This window comes from Carlito syrichta, unplaced genomic scaffold (genome assembly GCF_000164805.1).
Source record: "Carlito syrichta isolate Samal-C Ts95f unplaced genomic scaffold, Tarsius_syrichta-2.0.1 Scaffold308801, whole genome shotgun sequence".
NCBI lineage: Eukaryota > Metazoa > Chordata > Mammalia > Primates > Tarsiidae > Carlito > Carlito syrichta.
This window is the reverse complement of record NW_007252897.1, coordinates 32947-52399: the sequence shown is the minus strand read 5'-3', so window position 1 is coordinate 52399 and position 19453 is coordinate 32947. Positions and strand designations below refer to the sequence as shown.

The 19453-nt window shown below is 58.6% G+C and overlaps 1 protein-coding gene across 1 annotated transcript in view; it reads left to right on the top strand.

Moving 5' to 3' along the window:
- Positions 1-19453, top strand: part of LOC103268188 (zinc finger protein GLI2) — a gene marked incomplete at its 3' end in the record, with an annotated part of 184745 nt that overhangs the window by 133700 nt on the left and 31592 nt on the right. Inside the window, exon 3 of the mRNA XM_008065728.1 lies at positions 15939-16141. Coding sequence (XP_008063919.1) covers positions 15939-16141 — 203 coding nt within the window. The remainder of the gene's footprint in view (positions 1-15938; positions 16142-19453) is intronic.

The following is a 19453-nucleotide window of genomic DNA, read 5'->3' as shown; positions in this document are numbered from 1 at the left end:
GAGGGACTCTTGCTGGGACAGATGGCTCAGATGTAGCTGTTGACTCGTGCAGTCAACACCCTGACCCAGGTACTCTGTGGGAGGAGAGGGAACACCAGCTGGTGGGCACGGGGGCCTCTGCGTCCCCCCCGCCTGCACACACACTTGGTCGCGCAAATGTGCTTTACCCCGAGCCCCCGGAGAGAGCTGTGAAGAGTGACTGCAGCCTAAGGGGGATGTTCAGCCCCGTGCTGGACCGCCTTCACCTAAGAGAGCAGTTTCTTTGCTGTTGCTGCACTGAGCTCATGAACCTCCCAGTCCGGGGGCATTTGAGGATGGCTTTCCCAAGGTCAGTTTCCCTGCAGACTGCATCGGTTCATCCTGAGCTAGTCAGCAGGGCAGCCTGCTCAGCCTGTGACTCAACGCGTCGTCCTGGGCCCTGTGACTCTGTCCTCAGCCATTCGCCCAGGGGGTGGGCTGGGCGGAAAGACACTGGGGTGTTCTCTTCTTGGTTCTCGGCTTGGCACCCCAGGTTCTCGAGTCACAGAAGGCTGGTTTTCTTTGGGGGATCGGTTTCTTTGTGTTTCACAAAGAACCGTCTCCTCCCTCAGCAAACACGCTTGTCTCTTTCAGTGCCCGGGGAAAGGAGAATTCCGTAGGGCGTGTCTGCCTGCCTCCTGGGAGGAGATGCTAGGTAGGCTTGGGGTCACCCACGTGGGGCCTTGGCCTTCCTCTCCACTGGGTCCTTGCCGCCTCCCTACCTCCAGGGAGCTCTTCCTCGAGACCCACCATGACTGACCACTTCTTCGGAGCACCTGGATGCCAGGTGGACAGAGAGCCCCAAAGCTGGGTCTACATGGTTGTGGGGCATTACCCCATCCTTCCCTGGCTGTCTGTAAGGCAGACCCTTCCCCTCCCTGGGCTGCAGGGTGCTGGGCAGACCAGCTGAGGGGCAGGGGTAGAAGCCTATGCCCAGCCTCTGCTTATGCCACGTCACCCTCCCTGCAAGGAAGGCAGAACTCTCAGTACTCAGTAAGTGGGGAAGCCAAAGCATGGGAAGACCTGCACTTCTAGTAAGCAGCACGGCTGGGATTTGAACCCCGGGCAGCTTGCACCCCTCCCCCCTCGCTAAAATCTTCCCTGGCTCTGAGAGCCTCAGCTTTCCAAAGGCAGGAATGCGTTCTTGGGGCTGTGTGGGACAGACAGCTCATTTATAATGGAATCTGGCCTGTAAAAGTTTAATGAGGAGCGTGTCTGATAAGATGGCCTGGTCTTTGATCTTTGCTGAATGCCAGTCCCTCGCAGAAGAGGAGCTGCCCGGCTCTGGGCTTTGGAGAGAGCTGGTGTGGCCGGCTGAGAACAGGAAGGGCCCAGGGGCTAACGTGGATATTGGTGTGATGAGGCAGGAATATACAACAACCAGGGAGAGGGGCTGAGGCAGAAAAGCCCTACAGGAGCGGGAGGTGACCTTTCTGGTTCGCCTCCTGTCTCTCAGCAGCCCCCGTTGTCTCGGGCATTTCCCATCCATACTGCCAGGACATGGGCAGAATGGGGTGGGGCCAGAGTTCAAATCCTACTCACGCTGCTTATACCCTACATGTCCTTGGACTGGTTGCCTGGCCGCCACAAGCCTCAGTTTCCCCATCTCTAAAAGGGGCTACAGTAGTACCCCATGTGGAATTGCCATGGGGACCAGGTAAGTGAGTATATGTAAAGTGTGTAGGACTGTGCCTGGTCTATAGTGAGCGACGGGGACCCTCTGCTGGGATCACCACTGTGCTGTCACCAGAGGAAACCTATGTTTCATCGCAGACACTCTGCAAGGTGTTGGCCCTATGGTGTCATATTCAGTCCTCCCAACACCCTGTAAGGCGGGTGACGATCTCCCCAATTCATAGAGGAGAAAAGTAGAGGCTCCCAGAACGTAAGAGCTTCCCAAGACGGCTCAGCTGGTGAGACCTGACCCCCAAGCCTGAGCTCTCCCCTGTGCTGTGATCATCCCCAGAATTGAAGGAAAGTCTCACCGCAGATCCTGGGGCTTCCGGGTGTTATTCCTGTCAACAAGTGTGGAAACAGAACAGTAACCCCACAAAGGAATCAATTACTAACAGTAAAATGTCAGGCATTGGTGGGTTGGGTTGGCATTGGAGGTAGGGAGACCTCTTAGACTGTACATACTCAGAGCGTCCGCTTTGGGTAGAAGCTGGCGCCAGTGCACTGAACGCATTCATGTATTCAGCCGAATTCCCTGTTGCTGGATTTCTCTTTGTCCCAAGGTCTGTCACTTGGGCTCACTTCTGCCAGCGTGAGTCAACATGTATGGCAGGATTATGTGAGCAGTGCCATGGCCCTGAGTCCCCGTGCTTTAAAAGGCCAGGTTGCCGCTGCTGTTCCAGGTTTCCTTCACCAATGTTGTGCCCGGTGCCCAGCAAGAATAAATATGCTGGGCACGCTGGGAGGCCCCTCCTCCGTCCTGTCCTTCTGGGAACCGTGCTTCTGAAATGTGCGCTTGGCCTGCCCAGCCCAGGCAAAGTAGCAAGAGTTCAGAGTTGCTTAATCAGTGGGAGATGCTCCTAGATCTCACGCGTGTGAGGCCACTCACCCTGTGCCAACGGTGTGCCAGCCTCATGCCAGGCGTGGGGGATGCAGGCCCAAGGAGGAACGGTCTTGCTGCCCACAGATACGCCATGGTCTGGTTGGAGAGGGGGCAGCAATCGGGCATGCCAGAAGGGGTGAAGAGGGACCCCAGAGTACCAGAAAGCACAAACGGAAAGCAATCGTCAGCAGGGAGCCGAGGAAGCCTGCCTCTCCCCCACCCCCCTTCCACCCCCTTCTTGGTTACCCCCTTTCCACTGGGAGCCTCCATCCCAGGAAGACCCCTGTGCCACTGAGAAGGAGGGGAACCTTCTCGGGGCACATACAAATGAACTCAAAGCCTTCGTAAAAATCGGCGGCATGCCCACCTCTAAGAAGAGATTTATCTGAACGATTCAGGGTTATCCATCTCGTTTTGACAGGCCTCCGGGATAAGAAATTCCACAGGGCACTTTGGCAGGCCGGGCCGGCATTGGAGAAATCTTGCCGTGGAGGAGTTTCTTTCTCGCCACTCAGCCCTGTGTGGGCCCAGGCCTGTTCTCACTGCTCGAACCCTGGGTGAGGGCTAGTGAGATCTCCCCCTTGAGGGAAGGCCGCCCTGCACCCTCCACTCCCAGGACCACATGGCTTACTCTCTTATTCCCACCATGGCTTTGTAAGATTCAGATCATCAGTGCTCAGCCGGGATGGCTCCTATTACAGATGAAGCCCACCCACCACCCCTCCCACCCCACAACCGCCCCACACACCCAGGGGTTAACCAGTGCCTCAGGTCACCGGGAGAGGGCCTAATCCCCGCTCCCCCCAGGCCTCTTCCTTGGGCCCCGCCAGGCACGTGGAGTAAACCCAAGGCCTTCTCAGGCTCCCCTCCTCTCACCTCCCCTCCCGTCTCCTCCCCTCCCCTGCTAGGAAAAAAGCCTTCCTGAGATTTCCCTCTTGTCTTTTCCGCCTGTGGTTTTTTATGTCTGCCAAAGCCGATAACCTTCCCATCCTCTGGCTCTGAAGGGGGGACCATGATAAGGGGTGGGCGATCGCATTCGCCGCTGTCGACTGTGCGGCCAGATCATAACCAAGTCCATCTGCATGGCCTCCCTTGTAGGCGAAATTTTATAACCTCATTTCCCTACCCAAACATCAGTGTTTACTTAGTAAGAAATCTGCTCTTTGTCGACCGAAAACAGTGATTTCTTTATTAGGGCTCTGCGTAGGGAGTGACAGCCGAAAGCTGGCGCTCGGCCGGTCTGGTGGAGTGGCCGGGTCTGTAATGGGAGCAGGGTGAGCAAAGGGGCGCACAGACGGGATGTGTATACAGATGTGTGTCTGTCGCAGACTGCCGGGGCTGGCTGGGAGGGGGCTGGGCAGCGGATAGATGTCACGGCCAAGAGGGCCCACTGGGTGATCTGGGAGACAACCACTGAGCCGCAGACACCTTTCAGCCCCCACACAAGTTCTGCCACTACCCTGCTCCCACCCCGGAGTCCCCATCCACTCAGCCGATTTCCAACCAGAGGCTGGCTTCCACCCGGCGATCCTCTCTAATAGCGCTGGTCTGATTAGATATCGAAGGCTGGTCATGCCTGTCATTCCAGCACTTTGGGAGGCCCCGGCGAGGATTGCTTGAGCTCAGGAGTTTGAGAGCAGCCTGAGCACGTAGCAAAGCCTTGTCTCTACAAAAAAAAAAAATCAAAAAATGGACCAGTTGTGGTGGCGTGTACCCATCCTCTCAGCTACTCGAGAGGCTAAGGCAGAAGGATCTCCTGAACCCAAGGAGATCAAGGCTGCGGTGGGCCATGACCATGTCACTGCACTCCAGCCAGAGGACAGAGTAAAACTGTAACTCAGAAGTAAAAAATAAAAAAACACTGAAGACATGCGAAAGAATAACAAAAGCATGTTTAGAGTATCTGAGTAATTGTGACGCATACACCCTGGTCCCTTGCCTAGCCTGAGGACCGGGGCTATGCCGGCACCTCCAAGGTCCCGTGTGCTCCACACTGTCCTGCCCTGGGTCCTTCCCGCTCCACCCTTCTCTAGGATTTAGAGTTCCTGCTCCCTTGGATCTGTCATAAGTTTCACCTTATGTCTGGCTCTCTGACAATATATGGGTTGCGTTTTGCTTTGTGGTGTTTTGTAGAAATGGAATCTCTGCAGATGCGTTCTTTGGAAGCTTGCTTTCGCAGGGCACATCATGTCCCAGAGATTCCACCCGTCAATGTGTGGGGCTCTTAATTCGTTTATTCTCACTGCTCTGAAGCAGCTCGCGTAGAGGGCGTTTGGGACACGTCTGTTTTTGCTGATGTCATCGCTGCTGCCGGAGCTCTCTGGCACCGTTGTCTGAGCCCGTGCACGGTGAGCTCTTTAAACGTGTGTCTGGGAAGGGAATTGCTGAGTCACGGGTGTTCACGTCTTCACCCTCCCAGGCGCAGCCTGACTTTTGCCGGGTGCTTTGACCAACACTCACTCCCACCAGGGCAGTCTGAGAGCTCAGCCAGCCCCACATCCTTACCACCCAGCCGAGGTCCTCAACATGCTGCCTTCGCCAAAACTGCATCTCCCTGTGACTCTGTTTCCTTGATTACTGAAGAAGCCAAGCGTTCCTGCATATGTTTAGCGCCATGGTCTCCTTCTTGTAAAATGCCTGTTCAGCCTTTGCTCCTTGTTCTATGGGGATGTCTTTTCCCCACTGATTTGAATAAGCAAGTTGTGCACCGGGGCTGCTCATTGCATGCTTCGCGACATGTGTTGCAATTATCCTCTCCCGCTTTGTGCCTGGTCCCCTCATGTCCTCAGCAGCGGGTGGATTTGGAGGAGGAGCAGCTCCTATGGTAGGGTGACTCGGGCGGACAACTGGCATTTCTGTTAAGGTTTTCCTTGCACCTTCTCTCCCGCTCAGGTGTCTGGCCAGACTCCGGACTGTGGTGGCTGTTCCTCAGTGTAGCCTGCCCTCGTTTAGCTCTTTTCCCATCTCAGAACACCAGGTTTGCCCCATTCGTCCCCTCTCATTCTCTTGGAAGAGTATGTGCCCAGCTCAGGTGCTGCTTCCTGTAGGAAGTCCTCTCAGATTGCCCCAGCAGAGTGGATGAATTCTCCTCCTCCTGCTTCCACACCTTGTGCACTGTTGTAGGCTACAGGCAGTGTCCCGCCCCCTCTGTGACCCTAGAGGTTCCCCCTTCCCATGATGATCTGGCCAAGGCCCCAGTGTGAACTATGGGGTTGGGGGGTCTGTGATTTCCTGAGCTCATGATGGGACCCGGGGTACCCCACCCAGCAGCAGCACCCCCTGACAGCCTCATGGGTGCTTTCTCGCTCAGATGAGACCTGTGCATGTGCAAATTCAGGGTGGACCCTGAGAATGCTGGTGCCCCCGGACACACCTCCAGTGCACACTTGTCAGTCGTTTTTGTGACCATCCACCCCCTCACTGCTTGGAGTCATAGGGTCCTGACCTAGTCTTCCTCAGACCCTCACCTTCCCACCCAGTGCCGTCAGGGGCTCAAACTCAGGGAGCATCATCTGATGGAATGGTGTGTGGACATGAGCATAAACCAGTGACTGGCTGGACGCTGTAGTCCCAGCCCCTCTGTGCAGACCCTCCCCATCCTGACAGATTGCCACCTAGACACTGGCAAGTGCAGATGGGCACGGAACCTGGGCTGAGCGTGGGGCAGTTTTCCAGAATCTTCCAAAAGAATTTGGAAGATGTCTCTTTAAGAATGTAACCCCCCCTCCCCCCCGCCGGGACATTTTGGGAAGGATTTGATTTCTGGAACGTTTTAAACGCATGTATGGGAAACACAGTAGGCCAGCTTGCCAATAGACAGTTTCACATGCAAAACAAAGCAGAAAACCCAACAAAACCAAAACCAACAAACAGAAACCTTGGAGAGGAGGTTCCCTCCAGAGGCACTTTCTGCACTCTTCTTCTGCTGTAGGTAGAGCCGAGGGTGCAGGCAATGTTCTTGCCCTGGGAGAGGGTTCGAGGGGCAGGACAGACACACCTACCCTGCCCTGGCATTAGAAGTCCCAGGTTAGGGAGGAACAGATGCAAGGCTGGTCTCTGGGGAGTTCTGCTCACTGCCAGCAGACCCAGGAGCCCAGAGGATGCCTGTCCAGTGTTTCAGAGAAAGTGGGCCCCTGGCTCTGAACAGCTCAGCACCAGCAGGGGGTTCCGGCCCCCCTGTTTCCAAGCTCCTTGACCCCACCCCACGGCCCTGTGCTCCTGGTGGGTGGTAGACATCTTGGCCCCCAGGCAGGGCTGGTGCACACAGGCCAGCAGTCCCAGGGCAGGAGGGTTTGGCATGTTGGGGCTGCACCCTGTGGATTCTGGCTCTGGGGAGTCAGTGACCGTGTAATCCAGGCAGCAGCGGGGGAGACACGTCCCATAGCCCTGCGAGCAGGGAGGTAGGAATGCCGTGCCCGGATTGCCTCCTCTGCCAAGCGTACCCCAGCATGGGGGTTCCCATTCCCTGCCAGCCTGCTGCAGAGGCAGCAGCACTGGGCCTAGGTTGTGTCTAGCAGCAACACACAAACCCTGTTCTCTAAGAGTCTACAGTCTCGTGTGATTATAGGGATGGCGACGTCTGTCGCCTCCCAAGGGCCGGCTCCAAGCCAGGGCGAGATGCTTGCCGTGCTGTATGCATTTCCTGCGGCTGCTGTAGCAAGTTATTCAGACTCAGTGACTTCAAACCACAGAAATGCACTCTCTCCCAGCTCTAGAGGTCAGAAGCCCAACATCAGTATCACAGAGCTGAAATCAAGGCAGCCCAAACTCCCCCGCAGAGGCCCCGGGGAGGCTCTGCCCATGCACCCCCCAGCTTCTGGCACTGCCAGCATTCCTCAGTTCACGGCCGCGTCCCTGTCACCTCTGCCTCCGTGTCCCACAGCCTTCTCTTCTTGTGTCTAATCTCCATGCTCGTGTAAGGACCCTGGGATGTCATGGAGGGCTCACCCAGGGTGCCCAGGCTCTCCTCATCTCAAAACCTTGGCCTCGATCACATCTGCCTAATCCTCTTCCCAGATAAGGTCCTGTTCCCAGGTCCGGGGATCGGGACGTGGATACGTCTCTGGGAGACGTCGTCAGTCCCCATATACCTCCTCTCTGCTCCTTGTGACAGGTTTGTAAGGTCACCATTGTAATTGTTTTCTGCAGAAGACAAAACAGGCTAAGAGAGGTGCATGAGTTGCTCCCAGCCACACGCCAGGAGTGAGCTGAGCTGAGCTGGGACCACCCAGGACTCCTGCAGGAGTGCCTGTGCCTTCCACTGGGCATAGCCCCTGCTTTGTTCATTCACTCATTCACTCACTCACTCATTCACTCACTCATTCATCCAGCAGACACACACTGCACAGGTTCCATGCCCCGGGGGTGCAGGGCCAGGTGCTGGGCAAGCCATGAGAGCAGAGACAGACACAAGGGCACAGGCTGAGGGTGAGCCCATGGCCAAGGGTGCCCTGTCATCGGCTGAGACGGATGGGCGTGCTCAGGGTGGAAGGAAGGCGCCAAACCCACTGGGGCACCTCGCAGGCGGCCTGACCTCAGCAAGGGTCCGAGTCTGGATGACCCTGCCTCACTCAGCTTCCCCTGGCACCACTGCCGGGAGGGCAGGGATCGACTGGGGAGGGGAGTGCAGGGGGAGGGCGTGGCTGGAGGGGCAAGCACGGCCTGTGCCCAGGACCAGCGAGCAGCACACAGGACGTGGCCAGGAGGCAGGCCAGGGCCATAGGGCCTCTCCCCTGCTACCACTGAGGCCGGACTTCACCCACCCCTGACCCCAAGTGACTGGGCCTCCCCTTTCTCTTGAGCAGCAGCCCCTGGGCCAGTCTGGGGGTGCCTGGGCCCCGGCATCCCCGACTGCCGCTGGCTTCACGGTGGTCACACCGCGCCACAGTCGCGCTGGCTCTCAGTAGGGCTGTCTGTGGAGTTGGGACCCAGAGGGCCAGCTTCTGCCTGTTTCTGGCCTCACTGACCGGCACTGGAGGCCTATAAACAAAGCCATCTCTGGGGTGCCGGGGGGGCTCCTCATCCTGGCTCCTGACCCCAAGTGGGAAAGCCCACCCGGATGGCCCGTGTTGAGTCTGGACGACTCTGCCTCACTCCGCTTCCCCAGGCGGCACGTGGGTGGGGCGTGGGAGCCCCAGTGCCCACACTTCCTTCCCCTGCACCCTGGCTCGGGCTGTGCTGTGGATCAGACGCCCTCCCTGCTCCCCACCCATCAGAGTCTTCCTCGGGCCTCCAGCCCGCAGAAGCCACACGCCCGCTGGGTACGTGATCCCGACGGTCTTGCTCCAGGGACAGTACCCATCTGCACGGGTCAGGCGCGCTCCCTCAGGCCCAGCCACGGCGCCGAGGGACGCACAGCCATGCGGGGCTCTCATCGCCTTGGCCCCTCCTGGTGTCTCTCGCCAGAAGCCTCGTGCCGGCACATGGGGAAGGGGCCTGGGACTCCAGGTGGGAAGGGGAGGACGCGTCACTCCACCCTTAGAGCCGCTTCCATGTCCTCGTCTGCTCGATGAGAGAGCACCTGAGGGCCTGCTGCTGCGTGACACATGTCCCACACCTGGCTCGTTCTTTCTCACAACTGCCCCGTCCTATCGGGGAGGGACACAGGGGCCTGGGGCAGAGAGCACCGAGGCCACAATGGCGGCAGACCCGTGATTCAGACCCAGATCTGCCTGACTTCAAAGTCTGGGCTCTGTCCACCAGTGTGGACCACCTCCTCCACCTGCAACATCCCGAGTCAGCCTGGGGACCCACCGAGGGGCTGTCTGCCAAGGGCCCGCCACGCCAGGCTTCTCGAGGGCAGAGACAGCGAGACTGGACAGGTAGCAGCCTGTGTCTCAGCGCACTGCTAGCAACGTCAGCATGCCCAGTCTGACTTCGCAGAGGTAGAGAGACCGGTCTTCCCCTTGGGCTCCATCACTTCCAGCTCTGCAGCCATGGGTGGGTCACGGGTGTCCTTGAGCCTCAGCGTCCTGGTCCCTTTAAAATGGAGATAATGAAGTCTACCTCGCAGGTTTGCTGGATGTGTTGTGTGTAGTAGGTGTTCAGCAAATGTTGACGACTCTGTCCGCAGTAGCTTCCTGGGGGCAGTATCCATGGGCTTAGCACCACAGCCGTCCAGTCCAACCTCGGCTACATTTGCCATTCTCCTCTCTCCCCTTTCCCTCCCGACTTCCCCCAGCCATGGGGCTGGCCTTTGGGCCTAGTCCTGACGTCCCACCCAGGGTTGCTGCCAGGGATCCCGCACTGGAGAGGGAGAGAAGAGGAAGGATCCCGCTAAGGAGTGACCTCTCCTCTCCCTGCCTGCAGCCTGGCATTGGGAGGAGTTGCCGGCTGCACTGCGAGAGTTCCCCCGTGAGGCAGATTCCTGCTCCCAGCTGCTGCTGTCACTAGCACATGCAACACACACACACACACACACACACACACACACACACACACACACACACACACACACACACACACACACCCCGGGGGCTTCCGTTGGCTGCTCTGCTTACCCAGAGCCCCTGTTGGGCCTCGTGCCCAGACACAGAAGGACCTGCACCGCTGCCCTGCCAGCCTTAGGGCTGTGGGCCGGACGTCTGGGACCCTCTCCTCCAGTCCTGAGGCGGGCAGGGGGACAGGTCCAGCAGCTCAGGTCTGCCTTGCAGGGTGCCAGGCCCGGGACCACTCTGGGCAGCGGGAGGCGGTCAGAGTTGAAGCCTGCCCTGAGAGTTCTTGGAGATGCTCAGCTCCAGCTGGTTGAAACAAACATCTTCGCTCAAGCAACTGAGAAGGCCAAGAGCGCTAGCTTTCGGCGAAGCGGCCGGGATCAAGAAACGAGCCTTCACCGTCCCTCTGGCGCTCGCTGCGCCCTCTTCGTGCTTATCTCCCCCCAAGGCCCCCACGACCCTCACATGCATCCTACCAGCTCAGCAACCTCCGCACACTGAGGGGGCTTCCTTCTCAAAGACTCCAGCCAGAGCTGCTGTCTTAGACACCTGCCCGTGTCTGAACCAATCACCGTGTCAGGAATATGGAACGCTCTGATCAGCTGGGCTCGGGTCCCACGTCGCCCTGCCTAGAGCAGAAGAAAGAAAGTGGGTGCGACGTGGACCCAGCCTGCAGTGCTCTGTGGGCTGGGCCCTGCCGCTCAGGCCTAACCCGCACACACGTAACTTCACACTTCAGCCTTTCTTTGCACACGCTGCTTCGTTTATTCTTAATGCACTTCTTCATGAACTCCTGTTCATCCTGCAGGACCCAGCCCAATTGTCACCTCCTCAGAGAAGCCTTCTTCCACGCCTCCAGGCAGATTCAGGAGCCCCTATCACGCTGACCTATGCTGACCTGATATGTGGGTCTGCCTCTTCCACCTGGGTTCTGCACTCCCTATAGGTCCCTGGGCACAGAGTGAACACTTGGGAAAGCCTTGCCGGGAGTACAGACAGATGCAGGAAGGAACAACTGGTGGAATCAGGCTCTGATGCGTTCAGAGCTGCCCCGAGGGGCTGAAGGCAGCACCCTGGAGACTGGCTCTGGGCTGGGGTCACGGCCTGGAGTGTGCGAGGTGCACACGTGCCTCTGTGACGGAGGAGGCTGCAGCCATCTTTTAAGTGAAGTTCACGCAGCTGGCGGCTCCTCCCATCCTGAAGGCTGCGTCCTTGGTGCTCTGCCCAGTGCTGGAATTCAAGGCCTGAAGGAGCCTCAGCCCCAGACCCCTGTGCACGGCAGTGTGGAAATGGAAGGGGAACGGGGGCTGCTGCCAGGGCCAGCCTGACTTGGAGGCTCCGATTCACCAGCAGTCACCTTTCCAGCACAGCATTCTGTTCACTGGCACCGGTGACATCCGCCGCGACGGGGCTTGGGGCAGGGCCGAGTGTCCACGGAACAGCAGCTCTGGTCCCCGCAGGCCCACCGTGTAAGTTAGCAGTGCTGGTGTGGCTTGGGGGCCACCAGGAAACCCCCTCATGCCCCAGACGCGTCTGTAATGCTGGGAATGCTGGCTTTCGAGACCAGCCCTTCGGCGCTGTTGGGTCTGTCAACGTGAGCTCCCTTGGGACATTTGCGTCCCCGGGTGTTTATCGCCCTTTCTACACAAGGGGCGGTTTTGTACATGATAGGGGGTGAGTGGGGACGGAGACAGAAAAGGGAGCTGGAGCGGAGGTGGGGTCGGAGTTGAGGGTGGGAGGTCGTCCTGTTCACGGGCACCGCCCCTTCCTGATCCTGCATCTACCCTGAACCCCGCTCACCAAGAACCCGTCACCAAGAGCCCCCGCTCCTCTGCCCGGGGCCCAGGTGCAAGTGCCGGCACACCCCTGCTTGGGTTGGCTGTGGTCCCACCAGCAGCTCGCTGAGGGACCTTGGCCAAGAGACCTGGCCCCTGCGGGGGTGTTCTCATCTATAAAATGGGTATAAAGTGCATATTGTGAGTTTTTTACTTAGAGTCAAAAAGGAAATCCGTGTACCTGGGCCCCTGATGGCTGGCAGGTCGTCAGCCCCATCAGGAGGAGGTGTCCAGGTGAGGGCACAGCTGTGAGCTAAGTGGCTCTGTGCAGTGGGGCCATGTCAGGAGGCTTCCTGGAGGAGGTGTCTAAACAGTCACCCATGGCTGTATTGGCTCGGGGACTGGGTGCCCTGGGATCCCAGGTTGGCAGACACTCTATGTTCCAGTTGACTTGGTGCTGAGGAGGGTTGGGAAGAGTGTGAATGCATGGTAACCACCCACCACGTGTCCGGCGCCAGGCTTTTCATGCCAACCTGATGAGGCCCCAGAGATGGATAGCATCCTGGCTGAGACCACGTAGCTAAGGGAAGGATTAGGAATAGCCAGGGACCCAGGGCTCTGAAAGGGCAGGCGGTGTCCAAATACAGGTGGACTCTCGAGCCCACCCTGCCCTGTGCATGCCAAGAAGGTCCTTGGACTCGTCTCTGCCAGGTGGCTCTGTGGCTGGGCACCCCCTTCCAGGCCCAGCGCTGCAGCTTCCCAGCACTGGGAAAGCAAGGGTGCTCGGCACACCTTGTGGCAGCCCTGCTGTCAGGAGCAGCCTGTCTCTCCATCCCCAGTTGCCTGTGTTTGGGGTAGGTAAGGCAGTGTGCTCCCCGAGCTTCCTGCCTGGTCACGCCAGGGATACAGAGGGTTCTGGACAGTGGCTCTCAGAGAGAGGCTGGCCCCTGGGGAGGGGAGTACCACCCGGGAGTGAGGCCCATGTGAGGAGACTCCGTTTGCTGGCCTGTTTCTGGCACGCGGCATGGAGAAGGGACTCCCTCTTGCGCTGATTCCTTGCGGTGAAGGCCAGCTGTTGGTGCAGGGTTTTCCCGTGCCCACCTGGAAGTCACACGGCCAGTGCATCCCTCGTGGGCTGCTGTGGTGAGCTGGGCCAGGTACATCTGGGCACAGTCCCCGGACATTCTACCGAGCCTGGGGCCTGGGAGAGGAAGGGGGTATCCTAGGAAAGACCCAGGCTCCCTGACTCTCTTGGGGGTGGCATGCGGTGGGGAGAGGGAGATGGTCTTCACCTTCCCCCACCTGGGACAACTTGACTGTGAAGACAAAGGTCCCCGTTCCTCCACATGGGGACCCAGGCCTCACCTGTCACCTCCAGACCCAGCTGCCTTCAGAGCCCGGTCACCTGGGAGATGGCCCTGTCAGCCTGAGACCAGAATAGTGCACCCTGGGGAAGCACAGAGACGGGATCTTATGTCAGCAGTGTCCATACAGCCATGACGATGCCTAACCCCAGGCCTGTCTGGGGAGACCAGTGAGGTCTGGGTCACCTCGGATACTGCCATATGGCCTCATCACGTTGCTCGAAGTCTGCATGTGACTGCCGCCATCTCAGGGCCCTCTGCTATGGCCAGCATGCCCCACAGGGCAACCTCGGGACCAGGGCGTCCAGTGTTCCCAGGGCCTGGGCAAGCCACTTAGGGCCACCGGCTCTGGTGGTCCTAAGTGATAAAGGCTGCCGTGACCTCAGACCCCAGCCAGTGTCCTCTGGGTTCTGGGAACCTGCCCTGCCTGGAGTGTCTGGGGAAGGACCAAAGAGTCCGAGGACAGGAGGGTCCTCTCCGTTCTCCCGGCCAGCGGACACTCGGGCACACTCAGCCTTCTGGAGCCTGCGTCCTTCAGCCCCGGGTCTGCCCAGGAGCCACACAGAGGTGATGCTTTCCCCGAGGCTCCTCTTCGTAGGACACCTGTCCCCTGGCGGGAATGCGAGATCCATCCTCTTGCAGTCACGTGCCAGGGCCAACAGGACCCGCCTTTGGTGAGAGGGTGCATGGGTACGGCTCTGTCTCTCCTGGGCACACACAGCAGTCTCTGCCAAGAGTCACACGATATCTCTTCACTCCCATGCTTCATGCAGCATGGTTGCAGGGCCACCTATCCCTAGGGGTCACCTGTGAGCAAGACTGTCTTGAGGTCATGACTCATGACCTTTGTCAACAAGCTCGGTGCCTGGCGCTCAGACATGGGGCTGTCACTGATTCTGGGGACCCCTCTGAGAACCTGTACGGTGCCAGTTCCCTGCCAGGTTCCATGTGTGCAAAGGTGCCTCCCACTCGCCCTGCTCCCAGGTAGAGCCTGGTCACCTGGGAGATGGCCCTGTCAGCCTGAGACCAGAACGGTGCACCCTGGGGGAGCAGAGAGATGGGATCTTGTGCCAGGGGGAGGGGCTTCAGGGAGAGCATCACCCAGAGTCCCCTGCCGGGCTGACAGGAACAAGAAGAAGTTTGCTGACAAGGCGTAGGGCTCAGGAAGGCATTTGAGGCCAAATGCTGACATAGACAAACACACAGAGCGTGGAGGTGTCCGGGAGGGCTCCCTGGATCTGCCTGCCCAGGGCAGTTGCATCTGTCAGAGCTGGAAGATGACATAGCAGGAGGCTCACCCCTAGATCCAGTGCAGCGGCCTCCAGGGAAGTGTGAGAAACCCACATGCAAAGGTACCTGGATGTCACCTGTTTGGGTCCCCGTTTGTGCTGTGTCGTACGCCCGGTGTTCATGGAGCGTTAATGCGATCAGGCGTTGTCTCTGGTTTGTTCAGCCAGTGGACACATCACTCCCCTCCTGAAACCACCTGCTCTCACGGTACCCTTCACAGCCCGACATCAGTCCAGTGTGGAGTGTGCGGGGCCTCCCAGGCGCTTCTGGGTTAGCCCTCAGCGGGTGTTTCTCACCCTCGAATAAGAGCTCCCCTCTCTCAACTCCCTATGACAGCCCTGTGAGATAGGGACAGAGGCTTGGCCAGGGTGAAGCTACTTGCTCACTGTGATTCGTTGGGGATCCTAACCCAGGTTCGTCTGACTCTGGCACGTACTCGTTTCTTTGCATTATGTCACATCCTGGAGAGTTCCTGTTTTCTGAAGAACTAAAATGAAGTCTTGGTAAATTTGGTTGTCGGGATGTCGTTGTGGTTTCACCACTGCTTCCCTCTAAAGTCTGGCTGGTCTTAAGCGAGTGAGTTTTGGAGTAGATGACTTGAAACACCCCTGTGACTGCTCAGGGGGCCCCGGGTTGGCGGGCCAGACGCAAGAGCCCGTGGGGACGTTAAGCAGATCTGGCACCTTCTGGGGGGCAGAACAGGGCGCATGGGGTTGGACCCGGCCACACCAGGCCAGAGAGACCCACCCGGACGCACACCTGACCCTCGATGGGCTTCAGGACTGTGGTGATGGCTCACTGGCATCAAAAGCCCTCTTGAATCCCGATCTTTTCATTCACACCCATCCCGTGGCCGCTTGGGTCACACCAGTGGCCTCCAGCACCCGCTCCCAGCCCCCCACCTGCAGGGCCTCTCCTGATTCCGCTCCTTTATACATATACTCTTAGGAGTCTGGGCCCTGTGTGTGTTGCCTCTGGTATGCATTCTTTTTTTTTTTTATTTGTGGTGAGGAGTCTCACTCTTTTGCCCAGGGCAGAGGCAGTGCACGATTGCAGCTCATGCAGCCTCTACCTTCTGGACTCAGGCGATCCTTCCTCCTCAGCCTCTGGGACTACAGACATACACTGCACTCGGCCTGGTGTTCGTCTTTTCATGTTCCACCCTTCCTCCGTGTTTCTCGCCCACCCAGCCCTGAGCAGGCATTGGGGAAGCCCACGCAGAGCCCACACTCCAGCAGACCCCACGGGGAGCAGAATTTGTTCTCCAGCACCAGACTGGCCACGGGGCCCCACTGACCTGTGGCTCCAAGTCTGCATTCGCTGGCTGATGCGAAAGACGGCAGACCCTCAAGGAGGCAAAGGCTGTCGGCCGATCCCACCGAGAGTGCGGGCTGTTCTGGGAAGGCTTCACCTGAGGCTCGAGGACCGCTGTGTGGGTTTGGGGCTCCCGGGGGGCTCCCCACGCGTCCCCCGCCCCGACCGCCGCCCTTTGTCTCCGCAGGCCCCCCACCCTGAGCGGCAGTCCTGTCATCTCCGACATCTCCTTGATCCGGCTCTCTCCGCACCCTGCCGGCCCTGGGGAGTCCCCGTTCAACGCGCCCCACCCCTACGTGAACCCCCACATGGAGCACTACCTCCGTTCAGTGCACAGCAGCCCCACACTGTCCATGATCTCCGCAGCCAGGGGCCTCAGCCCCGCCGACGGTGAGTGGGGCCTGGGGGTGGAGGGGCAGCTGGGACCCCGGGACAAGTCGCGACGGGCAGCCCGGGGCTCGGTCAGCACAGCCAGCCCCGCTTGCCAGCCCTGTGGACTCCTCAGCCTTGGTCCTCTCGGGCGGTCGCTTGGCGTTCCTTGCCCCCGGGTCTGAGCAGCAGGTTTTTCAGTCAATGCTTGGCTGGGGTCCACTGGCTTTTGAGCTCATGACAGAGCCTCTGTGAGCACCACGCTTGCACACCACGTGTGACTCACCACGATAGTCCTGGTAGGGCTCTGTTTGGGCAGGTCCTGTGTTGGTGAGAACCACTGGCTGCAGCACCTCAAAGTCTGCAGGGGCTAAGCAAAAGGGGTGTGGTGTGAGGGTGCCTCTTGCAGAAAGGGGAGAGCGGGCTGCCCACACCCTTGTTTGATCTGCCCCTTGCGTGTCGACACAGGTGGGCGACAAACGGCAGGCCAGCCTCGAGGCTCCAGGGATGGACCTGTGGCTTTGTGTCTCTCAGTTCAGGTGCTTGAGAGGGAGTTGAATGGCCTGGCTTAGAGAACTGATGGCCACTCCCAATGTGATTACTTTCAGTCAGAAAAAGGCAGAGTCACATGATCCAGATACATCTTTCAGATCTAAAGTGTTATGCTGCTAGACCCTATCCCTACCCCACACATAAACATGCACAAAAACACACTGGACATTGGAGGCCAGCCCCATCCATGATGTCTCTGTGGGAAATGCATCCCCATGCCCAGTCCGGCATGGCCATCACCCACAGCCCCATGCCACCCCTGACATCGCTCTGTTAGCCTCCCATGGCTCCCATCCCTGAAAACAGCCATGCTGCATCTTCTCAAAAAATGCCCAGCTGAGACTTTCCCTCTGGGGCTACAGGACATTTGCATGTGCACTTGGCAGCACTGTGGGCAGAGACTCCCTGGTCACTAACTCCATTCTCCCCCAGAGAAATGTGTTCCCTCCCATGGGTGTGACCTTGAGCTGAAACAGAGACCTGACTCCGGGAAGGTGCGGGCTGGGGTTTCCCAATGGAAAAGAAACGTATAGCCTGCAAATGTGCAGAAAGTTTCCCTGAAGCAGCACCATATCTTGCTGGCGGGGAGGTTTGCGCTTGGCCTGGTTCTCGCTGAAGAGAATCCAGACAAGGTGAAGGGTTGCATCCACGGAGCTTGCAAATGGCTGGCCAGGACGTTGCACCGTTCTGAAGTGGCCCCTCAGGGTCGGAACCCAGCCCTGAACTCTGTGTGAGTCCCCTGAGTGGCCTTGTCCAAGCCAGCGTGCTCTAGGGCTGTGCTCCCTCCATGCCGAGCTGCTATCTTGTGGACGGGGGCCTGAGCTTGTCCACATCACACCTGTCACCCAGCTGGTGCTGGGCTGGCGAAGAGCACGAGATGCATGTCAAGCTCCAGGTGCTGCCCTGGTGTCGATGTTCACATGCGGTGTGGCAGCTGAGTGGTGCCCCCAAAAGGCGTATCCACATCCTCGTTCCCAAACCTGAGTGTTGCATCGTCTGGAAAAGGGTCTTTGCAGATGTCACTAAGTTAGAGATCTTGCGCCGACAAAATCATCCTAGATTTAGGATGACATGCGTCCTCATAAGAGACACACAAAGAAGACATATACATCCATGCCCCACCCCACCCAGGGACATAAAACAAAACAAAAAAGTCACAGAGGAGAAGGCAGTGTAAAGACAGAGGCAGAGATGGGAGCAATGCGGCCGCAAGCCAAGGAAGCCAGCCACCACCAGGACCTAGAAGAGACAAGAAACCGTCTTCCCCCAGAGCCTCGGGAGTGAGCGTGGCCCTGCCAACGCCTTAGTTTGAGATGTCTGGCCTCCAGAACTGGGAAGATAAAATTCTGTTGTTTTAACAACAGTCAATGCCAAGTTTGTGCAAATTCGTTATGGCCACCCAAGAAGCTAATCTGCATGTGACAGGGTTCCCAGGCAAGGGGCTAGAGTGGACCCTGAGATGTGGCCATAGGAGGAGCAGAATCCCTCCTGGAAATGTCCAGGAGCCATGATGCTGTAGTCTCTGCTGACTGCAGTGTGATCCATGAAGAATGGGATAGAGAGATGGGGCTATCCCCAGAGGAGAGGCTTTCTGTTGATGGAGCACTGTTATGCCTGAGTTCAAGATAAATGCTGATGTAGCTCCTGGGACCCCCACTTTCCCCACCCACAACAGGTTCAACACCAGAGGGGACCTGGCCAGTCTGCATGGCCCTGACTCCGGCAGGAAGTAGACCAGACATCCTGAGGCCTCCCTGGCCTTGGACCCAGTGGCCGAGCGACCAGGGAGAGCACATCAAGCTCAAGAGCAGCTGTCGGGAGATCTGAACTTGAGTCCCGTGTGTGTCCTACACTGTGCCAGCCCCAGAACCTGCCCATGTGAGGCCTGGAAAGTTCGCCAGTGATCCAAGTTCTGCCAGGCCCTGTATGACTAGGGACAAGCAGGATCTCAGGGAAGGGCTCGGGAGGGGAGTGGATGGCAAGGAGGAGTCAGGGAGTGCGTTTCAGGCATGGACAGAGCAGGCAGAGGCCACAGCCGGTCAGCCTGGCTGGAGGCCAGGATGGTCTCTGGTGATACGGCGTGAGATAGGGAGGAGACAGCATCCGTTGACTGCTTCCTTCCATCTGCCAGCCGTATAGGAGGTCTCATTTGGTGCCTGCCAAGAGGCTGTGGGCACAGTGGCTGGCAACTTGTGCTCTAGCGTCCAACCTCCCGGCTTTGCACAACTTGTAAAAACCAGGACTCTCAATGCATGTGCTTAGTGTCCAGACTCCGTTCATTCCCCGACACCACGTCATCCAGGCCAGGCCCCTTCGGAGACTCTGAACCTCATCTTGCCTGCCTCTTCCCCAAACCGCGGGCAGGGCAGAGGACAGGGTCGGAGCAGCCCAGGGCTTCTGTGCTTCAGGGTCAGGGAGCAGGTGGACTTTGCCAGGCGATGGGCTTTATCCGGCCAGGCCTGGGATCTCAGCAGCAGTCTCACCCCGAGTGTTCAGGCAGAGACCGACCTGGCCCGGCTGTCTGCCGCTGTGGCGTCTCCACATTCGTCCTTCTCTCCTTTGGAGACGCTGCCAGACCGTGGATCCGGTCTGCCTGGGGCTCTGGGCATCCATGCGGCCTGGAGGGAAGGAGGGGAGGTTGTCTGTGAATCCAAGGAAATGGAAGAGATCTTGTCTCCCTCGGGGGCAGCAACACACCCAGCTCAGTGAGATGCGAGTGCAGCAGGGAGCATGGGGCCAGGGGTGGGCAGGAGGGCTCCAAGGGAGACCCCCGCAGGCCAG